We start from the raw sequence: 25364 nt of genomic DNA on the forward strand, positions 1-25364 counted from the left end.
ACGAAGACCAATCACACACAAACAATATTTGGGATGCGTGCCGGAGGCAGGAGGACGAGAGGACTGGGGGAGGGGCGGAGGAGAGCACAGGAGAGGAGAGGGGAGCACCTCCCAAAAGAGCTGAGCGCTTGGATGTGCGCCATGCCTGACAGTAATCAAACAGAATGGTGGCCTCCTTGGATATTTTTCGAAATCTTTGCCAGGCAACCTCCAGACCCCACCCTCCTCACATGAACTGCATTCTGGTCCTGCCAGTCCTGACACACACACACACACAGACAGAGTGGGGTCCTCGCCTGACAACAAACAACACACTGGAGCTCATATCCCCCCCCCCCCCCCCCCCGCATTTCTAATCGATGACTTATGACACGTTGTCGTATGAGCAAAATAAGCCCACGTTCACGTGGCCTGGAAGAAGATAGGAAAACAAACCTGACATTGTAGTCGAATGAGCCCCGGCTAGTTTGCGGCTACCCCAAATGTTACCCATGAATGCCAGTGTCACAATACCGCACAGGGCGATGTCAACCTGACCAAGGATGTATCTCTACACATCTCACATCTATTCATGTCCAGTACACCCATCAGTCCAAAACAATGAATGAAACTGATAGTATTACTCAGAAAAACTGACAGAGGTATCGTACAAATGATTGTTTAAACCAAAATACTAATATAGAACCAATGATCAGTCCCAACACAAGCATATTCAGATGATGTGCTTTACATACACTTTTATAGCCTAAATGTTATAATTCGGTAAATGCACAGTCTCACCTTGCTGTGTTTCCTGGGATCCAGTCAGAGCATCCGACACACTGATCCCCAGTCCACAGCCAAATGCAAGGCACCCAAAAAAGGCCACAGCTTCACATTTGCCTTTTTCCTGATCAAACTACAGATTTCTCTGGGAGGTTTTGATCCTCTCCTGTTCGTAAACGAGGCCGGTCTCCCCTACACAACCGCACAGAGAAAAGGCCTCTGCTCGGACGTGTGTGTTGTGTGTGCGTCTGTGCTGTCTGCAGAGGCTGCCATGTCTCCCATTGTTCCTGGGCGAGTGAGAGGAGGCAGCCTTCCTACCCCAATAGACCCTGCCTACTACAACAGCTGTGAACCAGCCCCCACCTCTCCTCCTCTCTTCCCCTCCTCCTACTACTGCTGCCTCTGCCTCTTCTGCTGCTAAACATTAACCCTCCAGCTGCTGGCAGGGCCATAAAGGAGAAAAGAGGGGGTTATGTTTCCAAAGAGATCCCACCATGTCGCGGACAAAGGCGCGGGCAGAGAGGATATCCGACCAGACGACAGACTAATGGAGTTCCACCAGCTATTCATCGTCTTCTGAAGAACATGGGTTCTGAGCTAAGAGGATTTTCCTTGCGAATCAGACCCATGATGTCAAATTGGCCTCCCATGACTAGGCACAAGAAAAGAGGCCAGTGAATGGCAAAGAAATGCCCTGATTATGGCTCTTGAATATTCAGGAGTGTCTTTATATGGCTTTTTCAATTTGGAAAGAGGCGGGACATTTTTCTTCCATCTCATTAAAATATCAACCATTGACTTGGCAGTGATGACTGGCAGTAACACTGCCCGGCTGATGTTAGGTTAGCTACATCCTGCTCATCTGTGGGTGTTGTTACTAAAAGACAGAATGTCCTTCATCTCACCCTCACCTGGGCCCGTATATGTAGGGAGCACATGAGCAGCTACATTTGAAACAATAAGCACATGCATAGTTTGCATAGTAAAATGCATAGTGAAAAGTAATTCCTATTTCATAGAGACCAACGTTCTGTTGATCCATATAAAAGTATTACGAGATACATTTAAAAGATGAGTAGGCTAACATTTCGTTTTCATTTTGCTCTCATTGACTTCAGATAGAGATGACCTGACGGAGATGAGATAGAGATGACCTGAATTGTCTCGCCTTCAGATTCGACTTCCTCAACAAAAAATCGAAACCCTCGGGGCTCCTTCATGAAGGTCACTTCATACGCACAGAGAATCTGACCTCAACCAGCCAGCCAGCGGACTCAGAGTGCCTGTTCATCTTTGAGTGAATCCCATGTTTAAATACAAATGATTCTACCCATCTACGATGTCATCATCAAGGTGACAATGAACCACAAAACACCTCAATAGAAAATACCAGAAGGTTGTGAGACACTACTATCACACCCCAACAGAGCCAATGCATCTATTCAAGGGCCTCTGTTGAGTCCACCTAGTGGTAGAAAGGGGAGAACAAGCTACAGTTTCTCCAACATTATTATTTCAGAATCTATGAATGAATCCAGGCCAGGGATCATCCCCCTCATGTCTGTGGCTGACAGGAACCCTGGCAGGCGTCTGGGACAGATGAATGAAAGGTCTTCACAGAGCCAGTCCCTGCAGGAGGGTCAGGGGCTGGGCTGGATGACATGACCTGAATGAGAGTAGGTCACATGGTACCCTGGAGCCAACACACAGGCACAAGAAGATCGCTCTCATGAAAGCCCTATTGTGACTCCCTAAGATCCACTTCCCCTTTTCAGCCGATGGCTGCTCACTCTCCCATTAACGAATGATCGAGTTATCATTGAAGGAAGCTAATGCCTAGACTCACGGGTAATGTTTACTTTACTTAGTATCTACAATGGTTGATTAGTAGAATTGGGAACTTGGGCTAACTCCAGTTCTTTGTGACTGAACTCACATTCGAAGGACTGCAAAGAAACTAACCCTGTGTAAGCTGTTGACTGGCTTAACACACAGTGCAAACACGAGGGGAACAGAAAGAAAACGTGTACCACAGACAGAAACACACACAACGCACACAAAACAACACTAACGTATTTCAAAGACTAGAAGTATCTGAACGTCAAATATGTCCACAAAACTAAGAAGGGAAGGGCTTGCTGCCTGTTGGCAGATGGCTGGTCTATCTTGACCGTTCTGTTTCCTCGTCAGACGGTTGGTGTGAGGGGAGCTGTCAGGGGGACTCAGGATTAGAGTTGTAAATCAGACTCTTGGGGTACAAACCCCTATTGAGATGCCGACAGTTTAATGGGCAGTAATGTGCTGGACTCCATGAGCACTGGACGGATAATCCACCTATTAGAAATGTGACACTGGCTGTTGGGCTGGGAGATGGGCAGGGTCTACAGCTGGGGCAATAAAACCAAACAGTGGCCTCTCATGGTAATTTGCATGGAGCCTTTAGCCAGACCCTAATTATGAAGTCAAGAATCGTGGCTATAGTCATCATCAGCCAGTACCTTCTGCAATGTGGATTTTGGCTATTCGTAGAAGCCAGGAAAATGACTTTCACATGTAGGCCATGAAATTATCAGAACCAACGTGCCTAGCCTAAAGAGAAACATTTTTCTTATCACAGTGTTGTTCCGTAGCTACAACAATCGCCACAATTCCTTACAGGCAATAAGACATGAAGTATGTTCTACTTTCATTACATCAGTTCATTGTTATCATAAAACTCACTAATGAAAACCATTTGTCATCCAGCGTTTAAAGACAGGTTTCATATCGCTGTAAATACTTGGGAGAAAGTGGTAGTCCCCCTGCCAACACGAAGGCAGAGGGGGAGCCCAGCAAGGACAAAACAAGGCCGGTTTGGTGGGAGAGAGGATAAGCAGGACACTGGGAAGTGAAGCCCGGTTACAGGACATTAGTTCATGCAAGATTATAGAGCATTAGCAGCCAGTCATTGTTTCCAGGCAGCATGGGGGGCACCATGACCGGACTCCAGTGTTCAAGGCTCCATGAGCAGACACGAGGTGAACGGCTGGTCCAGAGACTGTCACCAGCATCTGGTCACCAGGCACAGTGTCTCAGGGCTGACACCCCCTGCTCATTTTGAGCTGGTCCAACCAGGTTCTCATCAGCCACATCCTCTGTTCTGCCGTCTGGCCAGACGGGGCCTATTTATGGCATATCACAGAAGTATGAAAATGAAAAGCTGTAAAGAGGGTTTTTGTGGAGGGGATTTCAGAGCATCCAGTTGGTTCTCTCCTGATACACTGAGCTGCTTTATGATGCCAGTGTGAGGGGAGGATTTGCATGTTCTAACATTGATGGCGGACGCCTGACAGAGAGCCCAATTCAACATCAAACGTTTGCGCGAGGCATACCCCTGGCTTACTCTGTTTCCTGTGGGAGCAGTAGTATTGATTAAGAGGGCAGGGCTGCTGCAGCATCTTAAAGACCCTTTATTCTCAGACAAATGAACAAACCATATGGTCATACAGAGAGAGCCCCTCACCTCTCAATAGGTTTAAAGACTACTTTTGTTTATGTATGGATTTTGGATCCGAGAAGTCTTACTCAGGGCATGGGTCAAAGTATTTCACAGGATTGGTTTGATTTCTTCTCCTGCACAACAAAATCAAGACCGTATATCCCTCATATTGGCTAAATGTGACGTGGTCGTAAAGTTAACTAGGTTTGCCTGAATTGATTACAGCTACATTCCAAGGGATATTTTTCCTGGCCGGGGCTATGAATCAAATGTTTGTTACAGCTGCGACCTAAGTAGTGTTTTGCCAACTCCAATGTTTGTATGACCGTAGATTCCTCCTTTGGGTGGATTCTTCAACGGGCACACTACACACAGTAGCTCATATCATTGGAATGATTGAAACAGTTTTGCCATGATCTTTGTGAGCCCTTTATGCAGAGCATACTCCAACACACAGAGAGAACACCAGGCAAGTAAACACAAGGCCAAGAGTTTAAGTTGTTCTTTCACAGGGTTCGCTGTCGACAACAATACAAATGAGCATCTTCTGCTCTGACTCAGAGCTCCATGACATGCTGGCAAAACAAAAGGCTGCAGGCAGAAACAATGCAGCGAAAGATAATTCCTTTCATCTAAATGTCTGCAGTGTGTGTGCGCGCGTGTTTGTGTTTGTATGTGTGTGTGCATGTGGGGAACGAGTAGTGATGTCTCCGGGAGATCTTGGTCTTCCCTCCTGCTGTGTCTCTCTGTGATATCACGCAGCCTCAGCAGAGTAATTGATGAATATTTCTACATGCTAATGTGTTCCAGAAGTGCTAGTTTGCAGCATACCCACGGTTGCCACCTGCACAAAGCAGACATGAGGGAGATAAAGGGAAAACTGATAAACGACTAGAGGAACCCAGACCTGCGTATCTTCAAAGCGGGGGCAAGTCGAGAAGGGTAGACCGTCACACGAGGAGGTGTAAGAGGGGGAGCTAGACTTGGACTGACACTGTGACCTGTCGATGAGATGCAGCGCCTGAAGAATCATTATATTTCTTACCATGTGTGAATGCAGCTGTGACCTGTCCCTACACACCGCTATTAAAATCACTCAGGAATGACCTTGACTTTCAGATGTCTTTATCCAAACATCTGGCATTGCCCAGCATAAATATAGCCTGGTGCTGATGTGTTGTGTCCTGGTGTTGCCATAATAAAGCCTGTTTCCAATGCCACCGGATATCAATGTTCTGAGACATTTAGTCAGAACTCTGAAACTGATTTCCCTTAATGCACAGCTAGCTTAACAGCAAGAATTGGGAGACAAAGGCGTCCTAAACATCTGTCAACAATTAGAGGCAATGGGGTGAGGGAATACTTATACTGCCCATTACACTTGTATTAGTCACTACTTTCATGATGGAAGTGAACATAGCTTGGCAACTGATGTAATCTAAAACTACAGAAAAAAATGGTTTTCAATTACTAGGTCAGTGCTGCAAGCTCCACCACTGATAGAGCACTCATGCTCACACAGTACAATATTCATAGTTAATAGAGCAGGCTACATAACATAATTACATTACTGGGTTACATATGCAGTGGCGGGTAAAAAGTAATCATTCAATCTCACCAGCGCATTTAAAATGCTGTTTTATACAATAATCGCTGTAAAACAAACCCATAAAATGTAACATTTTGCTACATCAGTTGCTGAGGATTCAGCACATTCTCAGTTCTGCTAGCGTCTGTCTCGTTATGCGTAATGCGAAGGTAAAGCGTCCAGTCAAAGTCCTGAAATGTGCTGCTGAATAGGAATTCACCTCACTTACTGTAGTGTCTGCGGATAACTTTGTTTCCGACGGTATGTTAACTTCTGAATCCCGCTTGTGAGACAGTGTCCACGTCTCCTTTTACTACTTTCATTTCAGTAACAGCGCCTCATCAGCGGCTCGTCGTATCCAGCCTCTCGCAGTGGTTCGTGTCTGGAGTGAGGAAAAGTGATGTCATTGCATGAAATCGCATTACCCGCCCCAATTTCAGTGCAGGCTGTCCCATGCTGACAACCATAACTTCAATCATACTTGTGATTTTTTATCTGCCATCTCGGACATTTGAGACAAGCCAAATAGTGTTGCAAAATATGCAAGTCTGAATGCATCATATACATGGGAATTAAAACACTTCCCACTTTGTCCGCTTAACGTATAAAAACCACAGAGCTAAGAAAACGGTATCACAAAATAGTTTATTTCGACAAGGTTTATTAAACAATGTGTTGAGTGAAATGTAATCTCTTACCAACATTCATACATCAAAGTTATGTTAAATATACACAGGTCAATTTGGTTAAAGGGTATGCTACATGGGAAGAACCTGGCATCAAAATAGCTTTTGATATATTTATAGAATACAAAGAACACTGTTCTGTCATAGTATTTCAGTAGTTGTATTGTTATTGCAAATGGACTTTAATGATCTACATTGTAGATAAAACTGGGTTTTGATTGGTCAACTGTAATTCAGACAGGAATGCACTGGCTGGTCGTCAGGATTGAGGGACAGGGCAGGACAGATGGTCTTCATCTGGTGACAGTGGCTACAGCAGGGGCTGAGCTTTCTATGCCATCTTCCTGGCCTCCCACCACCTCAGACACGACCTGGGAACAAACCACACAATTTAGAGAACAGCTAGAACGGGCCACCTTCTGAGAGACTTGGCCTAAATTGGTTAGGTTTCCTTTCACAGCAGTCTACAATGGTTTATTTAAGATGTGTTCAGTGAGTCAATGCTATAGATACAAGTTGGGTTTATTATGAATATTTAAGCCCTACCACAACCTAAAAAGCAGCTTGTCACTATCTTGAGGGGTGAGGGTATTCCTGACCCCACCTGGTCATCTATGGCCTCCATGTCTCTGTCAGAGAGCTCCTGTCCTGAGGCGTCCAGGTCCACCTGCTCCTCAGGGTCCCCCCCAGTCAGGATGTCCATGGGGGCCTCAGCTATGGCACGGATGGTCTGGTCCTCCAGGGCCAAGGCTGTGTCAAACTGCAGCGGGGAGGGCGGGCACTGCATCCCGTCTCCCTCCACGTCCAGGTCCTACAGCACGCAACACGACACTTCAGTACGTTTTCAGGGAATCCCAGCTGTACGGTTCAGCAGCTGAACCCCAATGCTACGCATACACAGAGAGACAAGAGCCACGTACGTCACTGAACTCCAGCGGCAGGCTCTCTGTGGGCTGCAGCTCTGCGGCACTCAGGTACATGTCCCTGGGGGCGGGGATGAGCTGCTGCTCTGGGGGAGGGGGCTCCTGCTCAGGCTGGTACATGGGCGGGGGCAGGGTGAGGTGCAGGGAGCAGCGGGGCTCCTCAGACTGGCCCATGTGGACGGGGCGGTCACAAGGCACGTCCTTTAGACCAGGACACACCTTGAACAGCACCTGGTTACTGTCCTGGTAGATGTCTGCACAGATTGGGAGTCAAGGGTAATAGGAAGAGCAGTGATGTAGAGGAAATGGGGCAACCTTGTGGTTGACTGTCATCAAAAGGGAAGGGAAGCAAGCCACTTCCTTCTTAAGGGATAATGTTGACTATGTAACCAGAGGCAAACACACAAGGGTGATTTTGTTGTTGTCATTGTTGTACAAGTCAAGAGCAATGCAACACTATAAATAATTTTACAGACAGGAACAGTTACATAAACATTGTACGAGTCCTTCAACTTATCCTCATATAAGCCTACTATACCACAGCATAAGGCTGCTTTGTCTGCTAAGATGCTGATCTTTGCAAATGACAGGCTTGAATGGTTTTTCACAATGGCTGTTTGCACCTTCACCTTGCCAGGGACTTATCTTACAATGAAGGCCTTGGAAATAGTTCATAGCTCACATTATTGCAAATAATACTTCCAGTAAAATCCCATGTTACTGATTTTACAGTTGATACATGGACTGAGACAGTTTCATACTTGGTACATGAGCAGTTATAATTTATAGCATTATGATAGATGTATGGCAACTATTTTGTAACAAATAAAAATGATAGGGAGACGTCTCAAACGCTCGATAATTTGGAGTTTAAAAAGGCTTTTTGTTTCTTCCAACTGAATTGACTATCCCCTTGGGAGACTTGGGGGAAACCAACAGACCATGGGAAGATTTTCATCTTGGCTCCTGTTTGAAACCGTCAGCTACAACAAACTGACAGTCTTGATCAGGGCCATGTTGACTATGACCAAAGGGGCAGATGTGGGAGAGGGAAAATGAATGAATTTACTGTACATCAACCTTTCAAATGACGCTAACAAATAAACATGCTGCAACCTTGGACACTGTTGATGCTAAATCTAACGTTGACACATCAACTTTGCCACGAATTTCCACCGTGAAGGATACGTGAAACGCAGTGTCGAGTCATGGGGAGACTCTGGTTAGAGCAGCGAGTCCCTTCAACAAAGGAGATGCACCTCTGGCCGGTTCTGGCTGAATGCGTCTGTAGACAGAAAACACATCAAACTTAATGACCAGTACAGGAGATGTGGGAGAAGACCAAAAAAAGAATCCCTTCTAATCCCAGTGTCCATCTCTAGAGCTCCAGGGAGTGCGGAGCCAGACCTGGGGAGCTCCCTCCGTGATGGCCTGGCGTCTCTCTCGCAGCTGCCGGTGCAGCAGGGCCTCCACGCCGTAGCGGCGCCGGTACCGTCGGAGGGCCTTCAGCTTCCTCAGGTTGTCCCTCTCCTTCAGGGAGAGCCCCTCGGGCCCCGTCAGCAGGCTGCTCCCTGACGCACACATCACAGTTGGATCAGTACAGACCCCAGGGGTCAGGGAAACCATCCTCATGCCTCGCCCTCCCTCCTTAAAGCCTTCCCCAGGGGAATGGAGCAGCATGCCTGCAGAAGGCTGGATGAGTTTCAACCAATGCGTTGCTGCATCCTCACCTAGGCTCTCGTGCTCCACCTTGCGACTGTGCAGGTAGCGTCGCTTCTTCTCCTTCAGCAGGTGCTGCAGGCGTTTGAACTGGTCGATGTAGAGAGACTGGAGCCTGATCAACTTCTCCCTGGTGATCAGAGCCACTTCTTCTGCTGTGTACACTCCAGCATGTCTGAACACACACCAGAGGGGCCAAAAGCTGTCAAACCGGTTCTGCATGTCATGATGTGACAAATAACACGGCTAATGGCAATACACCCACGCAATAAAATAATTCCTACTGCTCTTGCATTGTGTGAAAACCCTAGACCAGTGGTCTTCTTCCCTGGTCCCACTATCCTGATGTTTTAGATGTTTCCCTGCTCAAACACGCCTGATTCAAATGGACGCTCGTTATCAGGCTTCTGCGTAGCTTGATAATGAGACATGTCCTTCAGTGGCCACCAGGTGGCATGGTTTACCCTTTATAAAAGGTATTAAAATTAGTGGGTCATGCTTTTGTCATCTAAATCCAGACTAAACAATAAATAAAGCTATTAAAGTCTTGTAAAATAATTCCTTAGTGTCATCTAAAATGGTTCTGCCATAAGGTTGTGATAACTGAATCTATGAACAAATAATGATCCCCAAGTCCACCAACGGTTTCCTGCTGACTGCAATAGGTCAAGCTGTGCTTGACTTCATATTTCTGCAGTCAGCAGGTGTGTAAATAAAAATTCTGCATTGACAATAGACACCAGTATCTCTTTTGGCATCAAGAGGGGAGATTTTTATAACAAACATCTACAGATCAAATGTTCCACAACGATGGAACTTCCACAGATAAATGCTCTACAGTGTTACAGCAAGGCACTGTGCATCCCTGTGGGATTTTAACATTGACAGGCTGCCAGGGTAGCTCCTCCTAGCAGAGCTTCTTAAGTCCCCCTGCCCTTATACTTGCGTAAATGTACTTGTGGCGAGTATGAACTGACCCTTGGGGAGAGATTGTCTTACTTGAGAGGATCCTCGTGATCGCTGTCAACGCTGTCAGCCTCACTGTCAGGGTCTCCTCTCCACGTCTGGTCCAGTACCAGGGGGGTCTGCTCCTCTTCACTCCAGCTGTCCTCATCTACACACACACACACCATCAGCAACTCTGTACCAATAGACGACATACTGCAGCAGACAATATGATGATGCCAGCAAACGCATCTGAGCTTGATCTTTGGTTGTGACACATTCTACAGACATCCTTAGAGGTCTGTCCTGAGGTCATAAAACCTAACGTTTGACAGACAGAAATGCTGGAACCTAGAATGCGGCTGGCTTCACTCCGTCCCACGTCCAGGCCATGTGGGTCGGCGCGGCTGTACCCGCTGAGCTGGGCGAGCAGGGTCTCCGGGGAGGGACCAGAGGAGGACTTCCTGATCTGAGCCTGGAGGGCCATGGCGTTCCTGCGGGCGTGCTCGGCACAGAACGTCACCCTGATGGAAGAGCGGGGCATCAGATGGAGAGCAAGAGACACTTTACTTACTCGCTGTGTACCAAACCATCTCGTAGGAACTCATTTGTAGCATATGAATGCATGGATGAATTAATGCGATTTTGACTGACCTGTATTAGGCTTCACTAAACTCAAGCCAGAATACTTCTGAGGCCCAATCTCCCGAAACAATCTAGGCAAAAGGGCAAACACCCTCCAGATGAACTCACCCATCTTTCTTCTCTACTTTGGGGGCTGCGTTGGGGCAGCGTTTTCCATTCTTGTTGGAGACGTAGCTGCACTGTTTATACGGGGCGTTCTTGTCCTCCAGGATGTGCTTGATGCAGAGCTCCAAGCCCTCCAGGCGGGGCTGGGAGCAGGGCCTCTGGGTGAAGGAGCAGGCCTGGGGCTCCTGGGGGCGGCTAGCCTGGGTCACCCTGCCCCTGCTCGACGGCAAAACATGGATTCGTATCCTGTTCATCACTGATCCTGGAGGAGGGACAAAAACAATATCACTGACCAGATTAAGTTACTGAGGAAGAGAATGTTTTTTGGCAAGTATTAGAACCGTATGACAATTTCCATGCAGGTTGTGTCTGTGTAAGAAAGTTCATGGGCGAATCCGGTTCTATTGACGTAGAATACACAACTCAATGCAGGAGACCTTCATAATGTTCTGACAGCTGGCAACACCTGACCCTCTACTGCGGCTTTAAGTACACAAGGAATAGGTAGACATCACACTCACATCCTCAATTGCTTAATTATTATTATTTTTTTACAAACGTCTTAGTAGTTTGTTTAGTCAGTATGATAGTGATTTGATAACAATACATGCCCACAATAAAACGATGAAGTCTCAGCTTTACAGTGCTGACTAGTCACCGCAGAAGAACCCTATCACGCGCCACTTTCAGATCAGTCCGCCCATTTAGTTCAACGTCAGAGAAAGCTAGCATGTTAGCCTAGCTCAGCCATCTTTGTTTAGCACAAGCTACCTACCTCTAACATTAAGCTAACCGTTTTTCTCGTTCAAATCTGTTCTTTCTTCGTATACTTCACATGTGGTCAGATTATAGTGAAATTAAAATACGACCATGTCAAAGACCGGTTACAGTGACCACATTTTCAGTTGATACATCGACGCGGCCTTACCTCTGGTTCCTTGTTTCACTGTGCCAGGCTCGCGAAGCACTGCGTATGTCTGCTGCGCTTCTACTGCATTGAAACATTGAACCCGCCCCGTTCGTCATTTGATTGGCGTTCATTTGTAGGTAAGATAAACACGATTGGCGTAATTTGTCTGTCTATTAAAACTGAGAAAAACCTCAACTCGACATGTGTACTGGATGAAAACGGCCATACGTTAGGAATTTCATCTTAAAATATTTATTGACATGGGATTATATCAACCACATTACAAAAAGAACAGTGTTCACCAAAACAACGCAGACCTTAAGCTCATTAAAACAAGAAACACCCCAAATGATTCATTTCCAGACCTGAGAGTTTATGTGGTACCGCTAAAACACTAAGATGATGGACGTGTCAAACTTGGAGCTTTGCAGCTCGTGGTGGGAAACAGAGGGGGGGCAATGTGATTTTGCATTGAATCGCATGAGTGACGTCATAGAACTGCATGAGTGACATCTTTCTACGTTCATATTAGCTACATCAGCTTTATTGTGATCATTCATTTATGTCAGAGAAAACACATTCCCATTTGCAACACATTCCCATCTGCAGCAAACCAAACTAATCCTCATTCATGTATTTATATTTTAGGAGGAACATGGTGGTTCAGGGCAACACCTTTTTGACCATGTCAGATTGCCAAAAACACAACTGTGGTGCAGACATCAAATGAAATTACTTTTTGATCATGATTTGTTCAATGAACATGACATGGGTTCACACACCTAATACCACCCATTAGGAAATATTTCAATGTATCAAAGACAACATTAGTATTAGACAATAATGGGAATAACACTTAGCAGTTCTGTTTCAAAACACCTAAGACAAGTCAGTTCCATCATTAGATTTTATACTGCACTGGTTTGTTTGTGAATATTATGTACATAGATATGTAGTATAAACGGTCCGTTAGTGTAATTATTTGAATATTGACATTATACAACCATTTAAAACAATGACTGCAACACATTATAGCTTTTAAAAAAATGTTAAGTTTTTTTTAAATAATTTACAGGATTTTTTTTTAGCAACTTTTTCAAATGTAAAAATATTTTTATGTTCACTTTAGTAATTTTACAATATCTGTACAACATCGTTTACCAAATAATTCAGAGAAAAAAAAATATATTGACAAATCAGAGGGAGAAACTCTGCCTCAACGACTACAGTACTTGAACAATCAATGAAAACAATGGCTTTGGAGACATGCATGTGTAAGAACAAGTCTATTTCTCTGCCCAACAGGACGCAGCAGAAAGAGCAGGCCATCTTTAGAAGAGGGATTCTTTTTCTCATAAGCATTCATTACTAATGATAAATATCACACTTTAAAAACATAAAAAAGACAAATTGCTAACATGACTTACCAAGTAAGAAGTAAAGCAAATGTATTTCAGTTTACATTATTCACTCAGAGTAATGCTGAACTAACTTCAAAAAAAGGGATGGCTAAAATATCAGGTCCCATCATTCCACAAGTTAATGATACAAAATGGATCAACATCAAAAATAGTATTTACACATTTCATAAATAATTTTTTTGCACATTTTTTTTTCCCTCAAGTCCCATTATTGCCCCCCCAAGTACACATGGTAAAACAACGAAACATAACTGAAAGTATGTATAAAAAGTACATTTCTTTGCTGTCAAGTTGAACCCCACAGAATCTTGATCACCAACACCCAAAAGGACGCAGAATCAATGAGAGTAATGTTTTATGTAACATGGTTGTGATGGCAAGTAAATAGCAATTGATTCAAAAGAGTTCATTTAGGTAAAGGTGGCAGTGGTGGAGGGGGTTCAGCAGGTAGAGGTGGTGGTCTCGTGTTGCCCCCCCTTGAACTCCCGCTGTACCTGTACTCCCCATACTGTGAGCGATAGTCAAACATGGCAGGCTGGGAAGGCTGAACCCCTTGAGCGCTCAGAAGTGAGTTCAGCATCTCAAACGTGTCCTGGTACTCATTGGACTGGCCCCCTCCACCTGCGTTGTGACCGTTCGTGTCTGCCTTCTCCCCCTTGGAGTGGGAGTAGTTTCCAGGGTGGTGGGGTAGCCCCAGGGCAGGTAAAATGTCAGAGCCATGGCCCAGAGCGTGTCCAGATGACGAGGACAGGGAGGGCAGCTGGTAGGAGTTTCTGGAGGACTTACTGGCTTTGGAGGTGTGAGAGCCCACGGTTGGCTCCTGAGAGTGGGTCCTCTTTCGAGACGCAGAAGATGAGGAAGAAGAGCTCATTCTGGACGAGTCACTGGGGACCTTTTTACTGCTCCCTCCTACTCCGCTGGCACCGGATGAGTGTTTATGGGAGGAAGACGAGAGGGAAGCCCCACTGGAGGAGTGATGGTGGTGGTGATGATGGTGGTGGTGGTTGGAGCGCTCTCTGTGCTTGTCCCTGCTCTTGCCCTCCTCCCCTGAGCTCCCTCGTTTCTCGGGCACGCGGATTCGCACCTTGATGTCTGGGTCCAGAGGCCTGCTGCCGCCCCCACTGTGCCCCCCCCCGCCTCCAGGACCCGTCCCCAGGGGGAAGCGCATCTTTATGGAGCTGCGATCGTTCCTCTCCTTCTCCAGGGGGATCTTCAGGATGATGGGGGAAGGGTTGTTGACGTCGGAGGACGACGAGCTGGACCGGTGCGAGGAGCCCGACTGCTGCTGGTGATGATGCTGCTTCTCCTTCCTCTGCTGGCCAATCAGCGCCTGGGCAGCGGTGGCATAGTCTCTCTTCACGCTCGCCTCCATGTTCTCCAGCTTCCTCTTCTGTGCGGCCAGGACGTCGGCGTGCTTGGCCCGGTACTCACTCAGGGACACTTTAGCGGGGGCGTGCAGTTCGTGGTTGGCCTGCTGGGGGTCGGCCTTGCCGCCGGCCTGCCAGTGCTGGGCGCTGCCCGCTGTGCCGCGGTCCGTGTCGTCCATGGAGGAGGACGAGGAGGCTGGGGCCGAGAGGCTCATCAGGCCCGCCAGCGTGCTCTCCGAAGAGGCCATGGATATCATGCTCATCATGGCGTCCGTCTGGTCTCCGTCCTCCTGGACTTTGGACTTCCCCTTCACCGTCTGCCCGGCCGCCTGGGACAACAGACAGGGATGTGAGACGCAGTGACAGGACGGGGAAGAGCCCACACACTTGAGAATTCTTAAAGCTGTGCGTGTCCAGCGTTAGACAGACTTACTTTCCAGTTCCGGATGCGTTTTAATCGGCTAGGCGTCTTCTCTAAGATCTGCAGAAACTCGTGTGTGAGCTCTGTTGAAGAGAAGAATTCATAACAATGTTACATGGTAGATGAATGGATACAATGGCCCACATTACTCCAGAATTCACTCTCCATCTATTATCATTGCACGCTACCGCTGGTTCCCAAAAACGACCTTTCATCCAATCAAAAGCTACAAATAAGATGGGACCACCGGCCACTGTCTACCCGGGTTATTAATGGTGTGATATTGAAGCGTACCATCCAACAGCTCCAGGGTGACAGTGGGGTCCACATACTCCCACCAGTGCTTGCTGTCTGTGGACACAGGGATCTCCCAGTTTGACCACTTGCAGGCCAGGTGAATGCACACGCAGGCCACGATGGGTGGGCTGTACTGCAGGCAGAACGTGGTCAAGTGCAGACTACACAGCAGGGTGGGTTCCAGGGAGCCGCCGACATTGCATGGAAGAGGAGGAAAGGGACAGAACCGTATTCAGAGGACACTCACATCAGATGACTGGACATTAGACACTCCTGGGCTTTGGTTTAGATAAGCATTGCTTTAGATTGGATAGTCATGCTAAAATGGACACAGAAGAGTGCATATACCTGTTGGTGGCCATGAAGTATGACGTCTGGGCCAAGTCCTTACTCGCTGGGACAACAAAAAACGGAAACAAAAAGTACAATTAAAACCTGCCACGTCAACACCGTGGCTATTTACGGGATTAGTCAGAGACTATCAGTAAGCAACGGGGGAAATAGTGAGGAGCGCTTTTGATGCTTACCTCTGACAAGCTGAGTGCACTTGACTACATGAGTATGTGGGTGGTCAATGGTGATTTCAAAGGCTGTAATGAAGGGGGGAGAGGGGAGACAGAACAGGTTCCATGAGCAACACAACTCCAGTGTATATTATATTATCCTCTACCCTGATTAGTTCACAGAATTTAAGGTTGCCATGGCAAAACAGTTCTGCTCAACAGGTACTGATTTTACCGACACAGCTCACTTCGCAGTAAAAGCCCTGAAAGAAACATTATATTTTACCAAGACCGTTTAGTGAAACTAAGTGATTAGGAATGCACTGTTTAACGTCTTCAGGTAAAACCCTGGATAAGAAATGTGGATGAGTGAGAATAAATGGCTTGGCAAAACAAACAATTAGAAAAAAACGTTTTACGCATTTCATCGAGCCCAAAGTTGCAAGAGGTACGGTATTCCGAAATTAAACCATGGGCAACACATTATCCCTTCTGAACTGTGAGATTAGTCAGTCCTTTGTATTTGATAAAAACTGGAAATGAATATATTATGGGCCACTCCATTCAATTCAGTATACCGTATCACAACCTGCATCATGTTCTTTTTGCCCAAATTAAATGGCTTCGAGTCACGGGAAAATTGAAGGTAAATGTGAAAGAAAAGGCTGCACTGTAAAGTTGATATGAAAACAACAGATAGGACAGACATGAGTGAAATACAGAGCTCATATGAGCATGGGGGACTAGAGTTGCTTCCAATGCTGCAAACCCCCTCAAGACACTTCTGTGGACAAGAGCAGAGCTGGTTAATAGTACCTTAAAAGCACATCTCTCTAGTTTGGGGAATCAGAGACTCCATTCTTCACTCCCAACTTACCCAGGGTCTGGAGTATAATGCTCTCAAGAATGACCAGGTCTTGGGCTTGTTGCAGATAAGCCTGAGGTTGAGAGGACAGGCAGGTTACTCACTGGGAGGCATTCTCTCTCTTTCACCCAGCACTCTACAACTTGCTTTCCTCTCAAGCAACCTTACCGTGGGAGTACCAATGGCCCCAGATCACCCAATAACTTTCAATCAAACTACTTCTCAAGCAAACACGCAAGCACTTCCAAATAGGGAAAGTGATAGTCAAGGTAAGACTGAAACAGGACACTGGAGGCTTCAGACAAAACATTGGGATGGATAATGCTGCCTGCACATCATGCATTCTGAGAGAGAAAAGGGGGATGTGTGTTAAGATTAAGAACAACAATTCTTTCAACTGACAAGGTTGCTCTATATTCCTCAAACAGGGCAAAGAGGGAACCAATACTTTTCATACTGAGACACCACCCTCAAATCAACTTGATGCCCTGTGAAAAGAACAACAAAGACCAGTGACAACCTAACTATACTTACATCGCTACGGATGTCTGGTGATGGGTCCTGAGGGTTGAGGCATGCATGGGTCACCTTGATTACATGTTCCAGTTTACGGGGCTGCTCCTCAACCTTGGCAGCCAAGAAGAGTGTGGCGGGAGCTATGACCTGGTCAGAAAACAAATGTAATTTAAAGGGGAATACATGCTTATACAAACAGAATTATGCTGGGCAGAAGATAATGATATACAGGAGACATTAGACTTCAAACTGTCATATGCAAGGGGGAAAGGGTAGAAACAGAACAACTTACATTTCTGTGAAATCGAGTGAAAGACTGGACCATGTAGAATCTATGCATGTAGACAATGGCAGTATTTATTGTGAGTTGGGATCTGATGCACGGTGGGTTAAGGTTTACAGCTGAAATTGAACAGTCTCTACAATATAGTCACCAGTATCATATTAATCACCAATTAAAAAAGAATGAATTTCTACATATGTTGATGCCAATAGCGGTTGTTTTGGCTGCCATGACAGTACCACCATCTCTGCAGAATAAGTTTGGGGAATAAATGAACAGCCCAGATACCGCAATATCACTGCTTTAACACATTACGCACTCTAATCTCCTCGAATTAATGTTCCAATAAAGCTTTAAAACTACAGCTTCAAAAGTTCTCAAGAACGTCTGATATTTAACTACCTGCACCCAGGATTCTAAAGCAAGATTGTTAGCATGCTAATGCTAACACAGGCGCTTTAGTCAAAGAAAAGCCAACGGGCTAACTAGCAACGATAGGGCCACACGACTAATAACATTAGCTATCGAATTTGCTATAGTTCCTTCTTGGCTGGCTAGATATTATTTAAAGAATATTTCCAACTTGCCGCTGTTTCTATACCAGGCTCAGCTTTTGTTCTCCACAGGAAACGCCAAACGGAGGCCCGAAGAGGCCTAGACCGCGAGATCACTAGACCAATGTGCCCCCTACAAGCGCCGCAAAGAACCGCTCTACGCTACAGCTAACAACCGAATGTAGCTAGTGGCTAGTTAACCCTTACATCATCTACATGAACAAATAGCTGCCACAGTAACATTATAAAACGGAGAATAATAGACACAATCGATATTGGCAAGCTAGCAAATACATAACCATGCCGCCAAACCGGCGTCAACCTCTTTTAGCTAGCTAGGCTAATGCATTAGCCTAGCTGAGACGCCAGTCGTACCACGACAAAAGATACACATTGAGTCGCTGTCCCATATCCTGAAGGAGATTTGCAGCTTGTTGCCTGTAGGACAATTCCTTATCTGGATCAAGCCCGGCACGTCGCGACGGGCTATTCTCAATCTGCTCCCTGGTATAATACCATTTGTTGTTGTTTGTTGCAGAAGGAGAAGGGAACGAAGCCGCCATTACTGAGAAGGACGATGTTTAAAAAAAAAACAGCGTCACAGGAAGCTGCGTCTTTGATGAAAACGTCACAGTGGTGCAGAATCACCACCAGATGGCGATGTACCGCAAACTACATGCGCAGTGAAAGCTGTGTTGACCCAACTATTGCGACACAAGGTGTAAACCCACAGAAAGAATCACACCAAATCTGGAAAAACTGAAAACAATTTTAATCACAAAATTTTACAAAATAGGGAGTGAGGGAGGGGAAAACAGGTCTGACACAAAATACAGAGCTATAAAAAAACAGCACTTTAAAAATGTCATCATTGTTTAGACCTTTCCAAATCGTTCAGAGCGCTTCTGTTTTTTTGCCTGTTGAAAAAAATGAAACCAAATTAGTTCTACTTCTCTGAGCTTGAGTTTGTAAACATTCAGGAAAGACACATCAGAAACCTACCTCAACATCTGCACTAGCAGGAACACCACTGGTCTGGACCCCAAACCTCTCTTTCCGTTTGATCAGCTTCTCGTCCTCTTCAACCTGGGACAGAATGGCTGGATTTGATCTGACTGAATGACCAATATCACCAACTACACACTTGGTTACAATTTAAATTATAATAGCTACACGTGACCTAAACAAAATATTACAACATGCCCACCTTTTTGGAAATGGAGGAAACATTCCCACCAAATCGTTCAGCTCTCTTCTTGAGCTGCTCAGCGCTGACCATCACAGGCTACAGGGGACAGACAATCCATTAGCTCTGCTTCCTCACTGCTATATTAATGACAGTAGGTGGCAACATATGATGATACCTTTATATTACTCACTGTTTTGCTATTCAGGGATACACCTGTAGAGTAGGAGATATATACATTTATTAAGCAGCGCACATATCATTTTCGAAATTAGTACCTCCAAGAATACTGTTCTGACCAGAACACTGTTTAAAATGTGTTTAGTATTGATCAAATATGTTAATCTTCAAAAGAAAGCATGTACTAACCTCCAGGGGGACTGGGAGAGGTAACAGGCAGACCAAACCTGAACAGAAGATGCATTTAAATCAACCATATAAAAACAGAAATGTTTAGTAAAAATGAGCAAGGGATGTTGTTTCACACTGACCTAGCAGCACGTATGGCCTTCTTGCTTTCAGCTGAAGCAGGCACATTGAAGCGCTCAGCCCTTTTCTGTAATTTCTGGGAAAGCAAAGAAAAGCCTATGTTCACTATGAGCCTTGTCAGAGGACTCACTGTGAATGCACACAAGGCTTATCACGATGGACGAGCACGTGGAAGTCAGCATTCATATCACCATATCGAGGCTAAGCTTTATCCATATCTGGGAAACCACAACCGGGATTGTCAAGACAAAGCTTACATACCTCATCCACAGACACTGGTGGCGTGATCTTCACCACCTTCTTAACAGCAGCCCTGAAAAAGAATGTGCAAGCAATAAAGTTAGTAACCTTTGAAGGGCTCTTATGCATCATGTGCAATATAGTTGGCTCTGGTCCAGGAGATTATTCAGGAAGACCTTTGTCCACAACTGTATCTTGATGGACCCAAGATGATTAAAGTGTCAAATGAATGAGCGGTTTCTAATGAACTCACTCCTCAGACACTGCAACTTCCTCCTTGTTATTTTCCTGGTCAGCGGCATCCTCAGGTTTGGGGAAGTCCTAAAAGTAGAGCACCAATCATCAGTTATAACCACAGATCAATACATTCTCGTTCTTGACGTTTGAATGGTTATGTTTTACCTCTGTGTCCTCTCCCAGCACATCATCTTCATTCACGTCTCCACAGTCATCTATTAGAAATTGAGTGTAAAAAGGTGTAACACTACATTGTCATCTATTGGAATTAGTTAATTTTTTATTACGTTTTTGATAGTCAAAAACATACAATAATGGCAATAATTCCATAAAACCTGCACTTACTCAAGTAAGTATCTATTCTAACCTATCTAAGAGCAGATATGAGGTCACCATGATATGCAAGAATTATTGGTGGATTATCAAAAGTGATGTAGGCCTATATAACTGTTTTATATATATATAAGTCTTACCTCCATGTTCCTCCAAATAAGCTTGCAGCCGAGCAATAAGATCGGCCTTGTTTCCCTTTATGTCCAGATCCCTTGCCTCGCACTCTGCCTTCAACTCTGCAAGCTGCAGAGATGGGTAGAATAGTTGGATTCACATTTAGTTGAAAACTTGTAAATGTAATCTGTAGATCAGTGGTTCTTAACCCTGTCCTCAGGGAACCCCTGTCCTGCATGTTTTAGATGTTTCCCTGCACCAACATACCTGATTCAAATAAATGGGTCGTTATCTAGCTCTGTAGAAGCCTGGTAACGAACATGCATTTGAATCAGGTCTGTTGGAGCCAACAAACATCTAAAACATGCAGGACAGGGTTAAGAACCACTGCTGTAGATCAAAACTAGCTAGCTATCACACCCTTCTGATATTCTTAGTATGCAGAAATATACATTCTAGTAGCATCCAAATGTGAACTTTTAAGTCGTGCGTTGTTTAAAAAGCCAAAACATCTTTTAAATGAGGTAGTATTGCTCGTGGGAGAGATAGCCTAAGCAGTTTAAGTTCCCTAGCTACCTAACGTTAGCTAGCCAATGACAGTCCTGTACTAGCCTAAAGCGCATCAGTTCCTAGCTAACAATGCTAGCTACAATAGCAAGCAAACCAACATATCCAAGCAAATCTAAGTCTATTAAATATGTGTAAATGCAAATAGTTCTCCACTGGGTAGTGCTTCTCTATAATTATGAACAAATCCTTTAAACAAATCAGCCATAAACTATAAATACCATTTATATACAGTCTATGAAATCATGTAATACTGCCTTGCTAGCTAGCCTAAATGGTTAGCTGTAAAGCACCTAGTTCGTCATTGTTTTAGTTTTTTTCCAGGGCAACTGGAAGTTTGCTGATTATTATTGATTGATCAATCAGTAGTTAAGCAATCAAATCTTCCATTTGGTAAATAACATTTGGCACTTTTTGCCCTAGCCCGTCTCACAGTCACTCAGTTTCGGCAGCGTGACTCGTGCGCACCTGAGCAAACAGCCACTTCTCTCAAGATAAAAGTCTAGCTAAGCAATATGATAATTCTCCAGGTAGAGTATTCCTTTACATGGTATCTGAGAATGGTTCAAGTATAACGAACCAACTCCAATGTCTCTATAATAGCTAAATCAGTTTGAAACGACGTAAACCTTGAGTTTCTGGAGATCTTCAACATCAGCCATCTTTCTTTGTTGAAGGAAGTGATTTCTACACAGGATTTGAACGCTTCGACATCCCAAAGCGCTTAGTATTGGTATAGTTGCGCCACCTGTTGTAGAAACGAGGTAATTTCTACTGCTACGTCACACAATATGTACTTTATTTTCAGTGTTATTGGGTTCAAAAACGTTGGGGTTACTTTTGCAGTAAACTGATGTGGGTGTGTGGTGTAGCCTACATTGCGAACTTTCAATTATATTTATATATCATGATTATGCCCCAAAATAGCTTTGGATAGGTTAATTCTAGGCCCTTCGGTTCTTGCCAGAATTCTAGAATCTAGATCGACTAATTACGTCAAAACGTAGCTACAATCTATATTATGACATCGCACGAGACATCTTTTTTTCAATCACTGAAAGTCGCACATAATTTGCGACAATGACATGGTGCAAGGTGTATCAAAACAAAACCAGGTACTTTCCATTCGATTGCTATTTAATTACATGTTTTACATTTAAAAAAATTAATTCAGCCATGCCAAAAAGTAAATGGTAGTAGATGTATGAGTCATTGGACATATATTTGAGCCTGCAACCTTGTCAGGGGTCATTAAAAAAATGTTTTGTTACTGTGTGTTACTTTATTTTCAGACAAAGGCGTCTGTAATTTTGAAGAAAATGGGGGTAAATCATCCAATGAGGGAGTCTCTTCCACCACTAAGGAAGGCACATGAGGTTAAAAAGATCCCTCAATCAATGAGCAGGTCACCTGAAAAGACAAAACTTCCTGCCCTGCCTGGTTTCACTGTCCCATTGTCAATGTCAAAGCTTGGGGAAAGGGTAAGATCTGTAACGAAGGTCCTGTCCCGTATCTACCCTTACATCCTACTACACACTTTTGAGATGAGAGTAGGTAGAAATCAGCTCCAGTTTCAACAAGCCAAGTCAAGGGGCTTAGAAATGAGTCAATTTAGCTACCACCTTAGGGTGAATGATAGTGATAGTGTATCACAGCATCAGTCTATTGTATGTATATTAGAAATAAGATTTTGATTTGTTTCTGATTCCCCTCAGTTCTATCAGCCAACATCTGACTTCAACCTCAGTGATCCACACTGCCACATCATGAGGCCAAGTTACAATAGTCTGCATGATCCAAGCCTTAACGAGTATTATCACCAGAAAGACAAGCACAAAATGCTGAAGAGGATGAGGTTCATCACTAAAGATGACAAAGTAAGTCCAAATCAGCTCAATGAATCAACAAAATGATTAATCTCACTATTAACCTGACATACTGCTCTCACAATGTTTTGCCACCAAAGGTGGTCTGCTCTTTGAAGGAGTACAACACGTACAAGCAGTACCTGCGTGCTGTCAAGAATGACCTTGACAAAAAGTCAAATAAAAAGATGGTAAGTGGTGTATAGACATTTCTGAGATTCAAAGTTTGATGACATCTATTTAATCTGCTTGTGTTTAATTTAGCATTTTTTTCACCCCAAACAACATTGTCAATACGTATTGTATTCCTCAAGGAGAAACCCTTGAGATGTTTTCTTAAGTACATTTAATTTAACACATTTTAGAGGGAGCAGATGATGAAGCTGGTCAAGCTCCAAGAGGAGGGCCGTATTCCGGAGGAAGTGACGCTAGCAGATATGACTGAGTACTTATTGGAACATCTCCCTTTGCCGAAAGTCTCTAGGTGGGCAGGTAGAGGGCATCAAGCCACTAAACGGTTGTCGTGTAGGGATGAAATTGTGTCAATGTCACTTCACATTTGATTATTATTATTTAAACCAGAAACAATGCTGATTATAAGATGTGCCACATGATATATGCAGGTCAGATGATGGACAGCTTGGATTGTGCAGTCCAAAGAGAGAAAACATACTCTTTAAACATCTGGTATGGTTGCTAAGTAAAACAAACATGTTAAATAGTACAAACACATTTTAGGGTGCCAGGAAAGACAAAATGCTCCTTTGTCCTCCTTTTTCCTCCAGAGTGAGGAAGACTGGATTTCGAAGGAGCGCTACCGTCTGAAAGTCATTGAAAGAGATGTGAGGCAGGAAGTCAACAAAGCCAGGTACCAGAAGGAAGTTAAACTGAAGAGAGATAGTAAGGTAAGACATTGCCATGTAATTGACAACAATAGCATGTTTACTGTGAATCATTCTATTTCAGTAGGCTATTATAGGATTTGTGTCTGTTCAATTGAGGCAATCCAACCCAACTCAATGGTTCCTTACAGAGAAAGACCCTCCTGGAGCAGAAACAAGCCATGCAGCAGAAACAAACTCAGGAGACTCTGCAAAACCTTGAGTTGTACAGAAAGATGAGGGAAGCCAGGATCCAACAGAACATGTTTCTGCATAACATCTTTGACATGCCAGGACTGGGTACGTTTTTGGAAATATTTTAATACATTTAATGAGAGGACAGCATCACGTCAGCATGCAGGATAGGTAGTCAAACATTAGCTCTACGTTTTCATCACTGTTAAACCTGAAGGTCCTGTACAGCAGCATGTCGCTCCTTCTGCTTGTTCAAATACAAAAAATTATTAATTAGTAAAAAATATTAATATTCAAAAATAGTTCCACTTATTACATTTATTCCAATTCCGATAACTATTCTTTGATCGGGTGTATTTTGTAACATGGTTAGTGCCAATGAATTTCGAATCATTTATAGATGTGAAAAAATCTTTCTCTCTGTAGGGAAATCCCTTGTTGATGAGTGCATGGTCCCACATACACCAAGACAGGAGTATCTGGCTCCACTGACTGGACAAGTGAAATACACCCTGGAAAAGATGTTCCAGGTAATGTTCCATTACACCTTACTGTAGAACAATGGTATTACATAATACCATAATACATCATCTTTATACATTACATAGTCTTTAAATTTGTATCGATGGCCAGGTACATAATATGCAGTATACCTCTAATGGTGCTTTCCCTCCTTTTTATTGTTTCTTTCTTTAGAGCTCCTCAACTGTGAATGAATCCAGCAAGGGCAAGGGCACAATTACTGCACCTAACACTCACAAAGACACCAACCAAGAAGAAGGTCCTGTAGCAAACCACCAGGTTGAGGTTTCCTCTGCTGACAAGACTACAAGGAGGGAGCAAGATGTTCAAAATAAAGGGATCCAGGATAAGAGAGTCCAGAAGAAAAAAAGTTTTCCCCAAGGCCCTTTCTCAAAGGCAAACAACTTTCCAAAAGTTGGAAAAATGCAGAGACCACTCAACCTCTCCCAATCACAGTCTCAGACCAAGCTCGAATATGCTGTCACCCAAGCTGTCCTGAACCATCTGGGCACGAAGCCTGTCAGGATGCAACTAGCAGAGTCCATCAAGTGTGGGGTGATCCTTCAGAAGACATCAGTGCAAGGGTTGAAGCCTGTGGCACAAAGGACTCAGCATGCTAGAATAGCAACAAGTTTGCTAAAATGTGTTTCTCAAGCCGTGAATCCCTTCAAGACCAGTGATGAGCCTGTTCACAGACTCCGTGGAGGAAGAAAGGACTGTTTATCACCAAACTATCAGGCTGAT

At 44.5% G+C, this 25364-nt stretch overlaps 3 protein-coding genes and 1 non-coding gene across 8 annotated transcripts; all 4 read right to left on the reverse strand.

Annotated features, from left to right (window-relative positions):
* Positions 1-6457: 6457 nt before the first annotated feature.
* Positions 6458-11824, reverse strand: kansl2 (KAT8 regulatory NSL complex subunit 2). Of its 3 annotated transcripts, none has more exons than XM_067240842.1 (10): positions 11783-11824; positions 10858-11116; positions 10456-10628; positions 10159-10273; positions 9171-9334; positions 8848-9011; positions 8629-8725; positions 7438-7694; positions 7122-7328; positions 6458-6888 (listed from the first exon to the last, which is right to left on the reverse strand). In XM_067240842.1, exons 2-10 carry the CDS (start codon positions 11106-11108, stop codon positions 6811-6813), a joined length of 1506 nt encoding a protein of 501 aa, XP_067096943.1. In that variant the 5' UTR covers positions 11109-11116; positions 11783-11824; the 3' UTR covers positions 6458-6810. The 3 variants fall into 3 exon arrangements, with proteins under 3 accessions (XP_067096943.1, XP_067096945.1, XP_067096944.1); XM_067240844.1 differs by having other exon boundaries at positions 7070-7328; XM_067240843.1 differs by having other exon boundaries at positions 7064-7328.
* On the reverse strand, positions 8322-8456 carry LOC136946641 (small nucleolar RNA SNORA2/SNORA34 family). Its single transcript, XR_010876979.1, has one exon. It is a non-coding gene; the product is annotated as a small nucleolar RNA SNORA2/SNORA34 family (small nucleolar RNA).
* Positions 11825-12009: 185 nt separating the features above from the next.
* ccnt1 (cyclin T1) lies at positions 12010-18554 on the reverse strand. Of its 2 annotated transcripts, none has more exons than XM_067240364.1 (9): positions 18382-18554; positions 17447-17528; positions 17173-17301; positions 16651-16711; positions 15798-15860; positions 15619-15664; positions 15268-15431; positions 14986-15056; positions 12010-14881 (listed from the first exon to the last, which is right to left on the reverse strand). In XM_067240364.1, the coding sequence occupies exons 1-9, from the start codon at positions 18552-18554 to the stop codon at positions 13592-13594; spliced, it is 2079 nt and encodes a 692-aa protein (XP_067096465.1). In that variant the 3' UTR covers positions 12010-13591. The 2 variants fall into 2 exon arrangements, with proteins under 2 accessions (XP_067096465.1, XP_067096464.1); XM_067240363.1 differs by having other exon boundaries at positions 15619-15673.
* Positions 18555-18746: 192 nt separating this feature from the next.
* LOC136945669 (SAP domain-containing ribonucleoprotein-like) lies at positions 18747-21842 on the reverse strand. Of its 2 annotated transcripts, none has more exons than XM_067239631.1 (11): positions 21787-21842; positions 20617-20719; positions 20309-20358; positions 20160-20227; positions 19928-19979; positions 19669-19742; positions 19547-19584; positions 19371-19393; positions 19199-19276; positions 18994-19077; positions 18747-18908 (listed from the first exon to the last, which is right to left on the reverse strand). In XM_067239631.1, exons 1-11 carry the CDS (start codon positions 21817-21819, stop codon positions 18867-18869), a joined length of 645 nt encoding a protein of 214 aa, XP_067095732.1. In that variant the 5' UTR covers positions 21820-21842; the 3' UTR covers positions 18747-18866. The 2 variants fall into 2 exon arrangements, with proteins under 2 accessions (XP_067095732.1, XP_067095731.1); XM_067239630.1 differs by having other exon boundaries at positions 19356-19393; positions 21787-21840.
* Positions 21843-25364: the final 3522 nt, after the last annotated feature.

The sequence above is a fragment of the Osmerus mordax genome, chromosome 7 (genome assembly GCF_038355195.1).
Source record: "Osmerus mordax isolate fOsmMor3 chromosome 7, fOsmMor3.pri, whole genome shotgun sequence".
Lineage (NCBI taxonomy): Eukaryota > Metazoa > Chordata > Actinopteri > Osmeriformes > Osmeridae > Osmerus > Osmerus mordax.